At 43.3% G+C, this 10,210-nt stretch overlaps 1 protein-coding gene across 1 annotated transcript in view; it reads right to left on the bottom strand.

Moving 5' to 3' along the window:
* Positions 1-6,488, bottom strand: part of DLD (dihydrolipoamide dehydrogenase) — a 34,970-nt gene extending 28,482 nt beyond the window's left edge. Inside the window, 2 exon segments of the mRNA XM_030307759.1 lie at positions 4,839-4,917; positions 6,418-6,488. Of these exon segments, the coding sequence (XP_030163619.1) occupies positions 4,839-4,917; positions 6,418-6,456 (118 nt within the window). The 5' untranslated portion in view covers positions 6,457-6,488.
* Positions 6,489-10,210: the final 3,722 nt, after the last annotated feature.

The following is a 10,210-nucleotide window of genomic DNA, read 5'->3' on the forward strand; positions in this document are numbered from 1 at the left end:
AATATCAGGAGAAAGTTATCAGGCTGATGCTTTAAAAAATACTGGGATACAATTAGTGTGATGGACTTCAACAGACATGGCAGTTAATGCCATGAAATGAACTGAAGGAGGAAAAAGCAGGAATAAGTGTTCTACAAATGTTACTTATTATATCACTGTGAGGAAAATAAGTACACCGTGTCATCAGGCTACCACTGAAATACAGGTGTTGAGTTACAAATAATGATAATCATCAACAAAGTGCAAGACGTATTTTAAGGAGTCAGTTTGCAATAACATCTACCATTTTGGTAATTTATTCTGTGCCAGGCAGTGAGCTGAGTATTTCATGTCGTCTCATTTAAGCCTCCTTATGTCTCTATGACACAATTATCAGACCTCCACTTCACAGGAAGAAACTAAGGCTGAGAGTGACTAGATAACCTGCATAAGGTTGCACAACTAGTAAGTGATGCAGCCAGGGTTCAAAGCAGGTTCTTTCCATTCATAAGCTCCACTCACTCCTATACCTTTCTGTCCTAATGCCATGCAGAACACTCAGATGACCCCATCATCTCCAGGGCAATCAGGAACTCCAACTAAAATGACAAAAAGCTCCTTCATTAACATAACGAAAGCAACAAATATTTATGAACACCTACCCAAGAGGAAATCACTACCTTCAGTAACCTGACACTACAGTTAGGGAAAACAGGCATGTTTCAAATATACATAAATCAAGATTATTTTTAAAGTAAAAAAAGGGGTAAGAAAAAACATATCATAAGGCAGGAATTATTAATTACCAAATTCACTAAATGAGTATAAGAGCTACTTGGCAAGGTTTATTTGTTTTGGGGGGTAGAGGGGCCCCTTTTTAAATTATCAACGGCCTTAACTCTCCAGTATTTTAGTGACACCTTTCATAGTACCATCCTATACTTGTCATCACCCAAAACTGCCCAGCCTCTAAAATCTTGAATTCTATAAGAATTCTTTACTTTCTGATCATTACCCTACAACCTCCCTAATCCATAAAGGAGAAATATAGTAAAAGAAAAAAGGATTTGAAGTTGAAAGAAAGAAAGAAAGAAGAAAAAAGGAAAGAAAGAAAGAAAGAAAGAAAGAAAGGGAGGAAAAAAAACTGGTGTTCAAACATGAGCTCTACCCCTTCGTAATTCTTGGGCAAATATTTAATCTCTCTGGTTTTGATGTAACATAGGAATTAATAGTGACAGTATACCTACACCCCAGGGTTTGAGGTCAAAGATAACAATGCATGTCAACATTCCTGGGATGATGCTAGGTGCATACAAGGCACTCGACGGATGTTTCTTCCCTCCTCAGATCCACCTCCAATCTCACACCTCCAATCTCCGTAACACCAATGCTATTCCAGTGTTCTCTCCCACTAAAACCCGACCCAGACATTACTCTCTCTTTCTTCATTCGTCTTTTCTTTTCATTCGACAAACATTTATTGAGCATTAGACCCTATTCTAAGGTCTCTGGATACCTATAATGACACAGCCCTGGTTCTTCTAGTCTAATAAGAGAGAAAAAGCAAAAAGCATTACAATAAAAACTCCAATCTGCAGCAAGAATGATCTTTAAAAACAAATCATATCAGAGCACTGGTTGGCTCGATCGGTAAATGTCTGATTCGGCTCAGGTTATGATCTCATGATTCAAGAGATCAAGCCCAGAATCAGCGTGGCACTAACAGCGTGGGTTTCTCTCTCTCCCTCTCCATCTGCCCTCTTCCCCTGTTGGCATGGCGCATCTGTGCTGTCTCTCAAAATAAACTTAGGGGCGCCTGGGTGGCGCAGTCAGTTAAGCGTCCGACTTCAGCCAGGTCACGATCTCGCGGTCCGTGAGTTCGAGCCCCGCGTCAGGCTCTGGGCTGATGGCTCGAGCCTGGAGCCTGTTTCCGATTTCTGTGTCTCCCTCTCTCTCTGCCCCTCGCCCATTCATGCTCTGTCTCTCTCTGTCCCAAAATAAATAAACGTTAAAATAAATAAATAAATAAATAAATAAATAATAAATAAACTTAAAAAAAAAAAACAACAAATCGTATCAGGCCTCTGCTTAAAACACTCCTGATGACTTCCAACTGTCGTTAAAATAAAGAGTTAGGGTCTTTCATTATCTGCAGAGGTCAACCTCCAATCTTCACACACTTCAGCCACACTGGCCCTTTTCAAGCTCCTTAAAGGCACTGTGCTCCTTCTCACATCAAAATACTCCACATGCTGCTCCTTCTACCTGGAACACCTCCTCCATACCCACTCCCACCCAACCCTTTTCAGATATCAACATCGGTTCCTTAGGAAGAATTCTGTGACCATTCTCCATCAGGATACAGATTTCATAGCTCCCTTATATTTAGCCTATGGAGTCTTTACCACAATTTTTTTTTTTAATGTTGTTTATTTTTGAGAGAGAGAGAGACAGAGTGCAAACAGGGGAGGGCAGAGAGAGATGGAGACACACAAAATCTGAAGCAGGCTTCAGGCTCCGAGCTGTCAGCACAGAGCCCGACCTCACACCTGAGCTGAAGCCGGACTCCTAACTGACTGAGCCATCCAGGCTCTCCACTTATCACAATTATTGGATGGATGCTTGTCTTGCCCAAATGGACTATAAACTCTATAAAAGCTGCATCTTGGGGGCACCTGGGTGGCTCAGTCGGCTAAGCGTCCAACTTCGGCTAAGATCATGATCTCGTGGTTCGTGAGTTTGAGCCCCGTGACAGGCTGTGCTGACAGCTCAGAGCCTGGAGCCTGCTTCAGATTCTGTGTCTCCCTCTCTCTCTGCCCCTCCTCCATTCATGCTCTGTCTCCATCTCTTTCAAAAATAAATAAACATTAAAAAAAATTTTTTTAAATAAAAAAATTTTTTTAAAAAGCTGCATCTTGTCTGACTTGTTCACTGCATCATCCCAGTCACTAGCACATAGTATATATCCCATAGCTGTTGAACTGAGGAATGAATGTAGCTAATGTGAGTGATTAAGTGCTGTGAGTCCACTCCTGTCATGAAACAGAAGGTCCTACCACAATAACACACATCACTCTTCAAATCTTGATGAATTTGGTTCATACAGTTATTCAAACATCTTCCAGATGTTATAACAGGGACTGTATTATAAGAAATTTTGAACTCCTCCAGTTGCTCTCATCAACAAATACTCAACAGAAGCTGACCAAACAGAAGAGAAATTAAAAACGTAGGCCCTAGGAGCACCTGAGTGGCTCAGTCGGTTAAGCGTCTCACTTCGGCCCAGGTCATATCTCACAGTTCGTGGGTTTGAGCTCCGTGCCAGGCTATGTGCTGCACATAGCACAGAGCCTAGAGCCTGCTTCAGATTCTGTCTCCCTCTTTCTCTGCTCTTCCCCCGCTTGCACGTGCTCTCTCTCAAAAATAAACAACATAAAAAGGTTAAAAAAAAAATGTAGGCTCTAGGGTCAGAAGAATTTTCCCAATTCTGTCATTTCTTAGCTGAACCTCTTTTCACTCAGTTCCTCCAGTTATAAAATGGGGAAAATGGAAGCACATATCTTACAAGATGGCAACAAGGATTAAAGACTGCTTGAGACACAGTAAGCCCTCAGTGAATCAGTTACTATTACTGTTGTTGTTGCTGGTTACTTACTTTGTACCAGGTACCATACTGGATGGTACCATAGAAAAATTAAAAAACCAAAACCAAAAACAAAAAAAACAAGCCTATTAACTTCCTGTTTTAAATAGCTGAAAAACAAAGTATGTGTCATTTACAGAAGCTTCAAAAATATTTTTTAAAAAAGGAAAATATCCATAATCCATAGCTTTCATAGCTTCCTTTCAGGGTATATCCTTCTAGTCCTATAATATGTTTTTGACAAGCCCATCAAAATCTTCACTCACTCAGGATGTCAAAAAGTCATCTTACCATTCTAAACCATGTCAAATAACCACCACACTTAACCTCACCCAGTGGACAGAATTAACTTTTTCTTTTTTTTTTTTTTTGATGTTTATTTATTTTTGAGAGATAGAGACAGAGTGTGAGCAGGGAAGGGGCAGAGAGAGAGAGAGAGAGAGAGAGAGAGAGAGAGAGACAGAATCCGAAGCAGGCTCCAGGCTCTGAGCTGTCAGCACAGAGCCCCACATAGAGCTCGAACTAACAAGCCATGAGATCATGACCTGAGCCGAAGTCAAGACGCTTAACTGACTGAGCCACCCAGGCGCCCCTAACTTTTTCAATGTAAACATTCAAAAATCATCCCCTGCTCAAAACCCTTCATTGGCTTTCCCACCACACTTGGGAATAAAATCCAAACTCCTTCACCTGGCTTCCAAAACCCTCCCACCATGAACTGATCCCCGCCTACCTCTCTGATTTTACATCCTCCAGCCACACCGGCCTTTTCTGCAATGCCTTAAACCTCACAAGCTAGTTCTCACCTCACACCCTTGTCATAGTTGTTTCTGTCTGCCTGAAATAACCTCACTCCCTCCCTTCACTCAGACATCATTTCCTTAGAAAAGTCCTGACAACCTATCTAAAATAGTCTTTGTTCCTCTCCGTTGCCCGCTTTAATTTTCAATCACTACCCAAAATATTTACCTATTACTTTAGTATTGTTTGTCTTTTGTCACCAAACTATTAGTTCCAAAAGTATAGGGCTTTGCCTTGTTCACTGCCTGGAGACACTAGGTGCTCAATAAACATTTAAGTGAATACACAGATGAACAAACGAATTCTATGACCCACTATTTTATTACCAGTAACTCTAATATTCACTTACTTTTACATTTAAACACAAAGGAACTATGAAATAATGTGAGGAAAAACTGTTTTACTAAGTACTTACTTGGTTGATCAGCGTAAGTTCTCAGAGGAACTGCAGAAACTCCCTGTAAGCCATGAGATATTCGATTGAAATGGCCTCTCTGGAAAAGAAAATTGTTCATATGATGTAAAATGTGAATTCAAAACAGTGAACTACTGAAGGTCCATGAAAATGTAATAAATGGAGCAAACTTTATCAAGCACTTATTATTATTAATATATCTTCCATTGCCACATAGAGACTACACATCAATTTCTCCTCTTTCATAACAATTAAACTCTCCACCTCAGCTCACCACACTATCTTTTCATTATGAATATTCAATAAACTATGTCATAGTTAGCCCAACAAAAAGTGTTATTCCGTGGCGTGAAGTTTTCTTAAAGTTTCAGAAAGCACGGCTAATTTCTGGCGCCAGGGATCATTTTAATGTCACAGTTAAAGTTCTTAGAGTTCTAACTTAAGTACCCAATAATCTGTATTATTACAATCCTACTTGTAACTGCTGTTTCCTAACTCAAACTACCACGTACAACCTATGAAGATGCTCCTGAACAGTTAACTAGGAACAGAAATTAGACAATGTCACTTTGGAAAACGCAGTTACTGCCATTCAACAGCTACCCAGGTTTCACGGACTGCATCACAACCTCCATAAAAATCTCTATGGACGTCTACTCTCTCCTACGCTAAGAACAGGGAGGCACAAAGAAACAAAGCAAATAGCTCCTATCACAGCAGGCAAACGGGAGGCAGTGATGAAACCCACACTACTGCAGTCATGGTCTCTACTCCAAGGTAACTCAAGGCACCTGAGGTCAGGACGGTAGGCCAAAGTGGAGCAGACCAACCAAACGTCAGTCCTGACTTTTAATCCCTGCTCCCCCTCTAACTAAAAATGTAACTCCTAGCATATTACATTAACTCTCAGGAACACAGATTACTCATCCTAGACACAAAGGAGTTTGATCAGCATATGATCTTTAAGGTATCCGTCAGCACAGTACTCAGCTACGATCCCACATACGTACAATCTGGCTGTATTCAACACGGAGATGAAATGGGAGAGCTGTCGTAACGAAAGATAACCTGCTGCAAGCCTCTAGGAGGGAAGGCAATGGACACTACCTTAAAGCTGCAAACAATGAAAAGGCCTCTGAGGAATTCTTAGGGTTACCTGCCGGGGCTGACTGCGTCTGGCTGTTTCAAGGAGCAGCCGCAAGGTTACCTGCCCACTGCCACTCTAGGGCTGAGATTAGGATTCGAGATAAAAGGTAAAACGTATGAAAAGCCAGACCAGACGGGGCAAGTGCTATTTCTACTTCCTCTGCCAAGGTGGAGAAGCCTGTGTGCCCAGGGCCCAGGCTTGGGAGTGGACAGTGAGTAACTGCTGGCCGTCACACAACAGGCGGGGCCTCTCCGCCGCCCGGGTCTTTGCTCCGGTCGCGGCCCGGGCAGAGCCTGCTCAGGGGCGGGGCCGCGGGTGGTCCCGGCCCGACCGCCGGCTTCTCTCGCCCCACCAGTTAGGCCGCGTCCGGACTCCGTCAGCAGGCCCTTCTGTGCCTCTGGTTCCGCACGACCCCACCCAGCCGGCCCTCACCTTGGCCAAGGAGCAATACACACGACTCCAGCTCTGCATTTTACCGCTCAACTTTCCTCTCCGCCAATGCTTTCACCTCCGCTAAGCTCCTCTGCCGCCTCGCCAAGGTCTCCCCGCCCTGCGCATGCACAAGAGCAGCTTACGTCATGGGTCGGCAGCAGCGCGATTGGCTGGAGCGGTCAGAGCCCATGGGACTAGGCGTTCCTGTCAGGCGCGGGGTCGCACACTGTCGTAAGGCGCCTAGTGCTTTGTGGCAGGGAGGGAGTGCCGTACCATTTTACCGGTGATAGGTAAACGTGGGGGTTAGTAATGTGATCTTATACTTGGAAGACGAGCTAAATTAACAAGGCTATCGTTTGCTTGGTGCAAGCTGCAGAACGTAAGGCTTGACGGGTCCTTGATTGTGCTAAGCTGAGGAATCTCAGCACTTTCCAAGGCATCGTCTCACTTCACAGCAAGTATATGAAAGATGATGAGTTTTACCACTTCCTCGGATGAGGCCTGAGAGGTTAACTATCCCCGAGGTCGCGCAGAGGAAAGATGACTGCTTTATAATTTCTCTCCTCAAATCAGATACTATATAAGGGATGGAACCACAGACTTTGGCATCACCAGCAGCCTACTCTAATTAAGCTAACTGGCAAAACAGAAAACACTATCTTCCTCCTCTGTTAGAGCAAATTAGGATGGGTTGGGTGGGGGATAAGATTTTAGGTTTTTATAAGAGACAATGAAAAACATTGTCTTCAAGATTGAGCACAGAGCTCTAAGGTCTGATTCATGCTTTGTTATAACTATATAGTGTGAATGAAACTTAATTCTACATTTCTTGAGAGTTTACTGCCCAGGCACCGTGCTGGGCTCTGTGGATTTAAACACCAATTAAAAATTATTCCTTACCTAGCTATACTCAGCTTTAGGGGAGAAGAGAATGCTATTTAGTTAGTGTTTGTTATACAGGCTGCTAGTTGTCTTCCAACATCCATTCTCCCTGTCCTTTACTCTGTAAATAAGCATTTTGGTCATCTTAGCCATTTTCATGGCTTTAGCACCTGCCTACGTACACTGATAACTCCTAGACACTTATCTCCAGTCTGTACTTCTCTAATCTCTAATTCCATATTTTCAGTTGTCTACAGAACATGTCCCCCTGGGTGATCCTGTCAGCACCTCAGTTTCAACTATCCAATTTCTTATTTAAACATGCATATTTTCTCCCTTATATTTATGATTAGTGAATATTTCCAAATATCCAATCATCCCTAGTGAAAATTATGTAGCCATTCCCAACTCCTTTAATGGGTCACTGTTTTAGTTGACCAGCCCTAGAAGCAGTCCCAGAAATAAGCAGTTGAGTGCAATGAGTTTATTTCAGAACTGATCCAAGCAAGCATTGGTAGAGGATGAAAAAGGGATGGGAATGCTTTCAGATACATTAACGAGTAGATTGCCAGTGTGAACAATTGGTATTCAGACTCACTGGAGACCTCTGGGAGATAATACAGAACATGCTTCAGTTTTCCTATTCAAAATACATCCATCAACTTCCATCAGTCATTAGTTGAGGATTGCTCCCAGGGACTTTAACTCCCTGGCACTTCTGGGTTTCCCCATAGGTGAGCCGAGTGAGCACCAGCAGCCAGAGAAGTCTCTCTAGCAGAGTCTCTAAGAAGGCTTGTAGATGAATATACAGAGGAAAAGTGAATGCTAAAAGGATACAGGTGAGCCACCAGTATGGTTGGCAATAATCACCAACTTCTATCAACTCCGAATGTGAGAATGAGAGTGAGAGAAACACTGAAGATGGCTCCAAAATGTCTGGCTTAGATGGCTGGGTGGGTAGTGAAACCATTACAGAAATAGGCAACATGGAAAGAAGGATGACTTTGGGGAGAAGATAATGAGACAACTTCTTTGAATTTCAGATGCCAGCTGGACAATCCACTTGAGATCTTCAATAGTTACTGGAAACAAATGTCTAGAGCTTAAAAACTCTAGACACGGATTTGAAAGTTTGCTGGCATATGGACAGTGATGGACACTTGTAGCATAGATGCATTCTCAAAGGGCCACACTTTTTTTTTTTTTAATTTATTTATTTTGAGAGAGAGACAGCATGAGTGGAGGAAGGACAGAGAGACACAGAATCCAAAGCAGGTTCCAGGCTCTGAGCACTCAGTATGATAGGAGAAGATAGGATTCAGTGGGAGGAGAGGGAAAGATTAGGGCCTAAGGTCACTGGGTGGGGAAGAGTGTCTGACCACAGCAAACCCCCCCAGGCTTAAGGTCCCTCTTAAGAATGTAACAGACCTAGGGCGCCTGGGTGGCTCAGTCGGTTAAGCAAGCGACTTCGACTTCAGCTAAGGTCATGACCTCGAGGTTCGTGAGCTTGAGTCCCACGACGGGCTCTGTGCCAACAGCTCAGAACCTGGAGCCTGCTTCAGATTCTGTGTCTCCCTCTCTTTCTGCCCCTCCCCTGCTCACACTGTCTCTCTCTCAAAAATAAATAAAAATTTAAAAATTAAAAAAAAAATGTAACAGACCCCACCTACTCCCCCTCAGGTTTCCCTCAGGAATTTGACAAAAGACCTAACTAAAAATAAGTAGTAGACCATAAAATGTATAGCTCACAAGGACTGATATGGCCATAGACCACCCCTCATATAATGGAAATGATCCAATCAGGAAGAGACAGCCCAGCACCTAGAGGTATCAAGCCAATGAGCGTAGGACCTGAGAAGTAAGGAGGGGAAGGGAACAGGGGTGGGGCATGACCAGACCTTATAAAACAAGGACCTCTTACCTATAATATAGTAGGTGGACATTCACTTTCAAATGTTCCCTCTTGGTAAAGAGGGCTTTCATACTATTCTTCCTTTCTGATCTTATACTCTAATAAACTTTTGTCTGCTGCTCATTTTGTGTCCCCCTCTTCATTCTTCGAAGTGGCGAGACAATGAATCCCGGGTATTGAGGTAAAAAAAAAAAAAAAAAATCCTGCAGCAATACTTTCGTTATAAAACTGAGAAGTGTGATTCTGAGAAGGGCTACGGTGGTCTAATAGGGGATCTGAACGACTTGGACAAGTTGGAAGGAATATTGTGAGGTATACTGGACTGACAATTAGGAGACCTAAGTTCTAGACCTAAGTGCTCTTCACTTTCCGTGTAATTTAGTAGAAGTCATGTCTTCGGGCCTTGGTTTCCCAAACTTTAAAATGAAGGGCCACAAGCTGCCCTCCAGCTGTAAAGCTATTCCACTAAGTTGCAGAGTCCCCACATAATACAGTAGCTATCTATAGTAGATGTTTCTTGCTGTGGGGCTGTTGTTTATTGGAATCCCTTTTTTATGTTTGAAGGACCCACCACAGGGTGAGACCAGACCCTACTAGGAAGCCCTAGTGGCTCCCCCTGTGTCTCCTGGCCTCCAGCAGGTGCAGCAGACACAGAACTTAAGCTGATCCAATGCTCCCACCAGGACTTGAGTTAAGAGGGGTGGCTCAAAGACACTGACAATTTGGGATTCGCTCTGCTGGCAGGTGCAGTGACTCCAGTATTGGCGGTCGGTAGTGGCAATGGCGGTGTCCTATTCCGGCCCTTCCTAGGGAAAATCTCATCTAGGGCTGTCTAGCTCCCGGCCTCCCTCTCGAAACTCTACATTGGTTCCGTGCTTATCAGCTCGCCTATAAATTCCTTTTTGCAAAAGCGAGCCGGATATTATTTCTGAGATGGCCTGCCATCCAGAATCATGACTGGTACACAACCACGTATTGAAAAACTACTGTGTACAAGAC

The sequence above is a fragment of the Lynx canadensis genome, chromosome A2 (assembly GCF_007474595.2).
Source record: "Lynx canadensis isolate LIC74 chromosome A2, mLynCan4.pri.v2, whole genome shotgun sequence".
In the NCBI taxonomy this organism is placed as follows: domain Eukaryota; kingdom Metazoa; phylum Chordata; class Mammalia; order Carnivora; family Felidae; genus Lynx; species Lynx canadensis.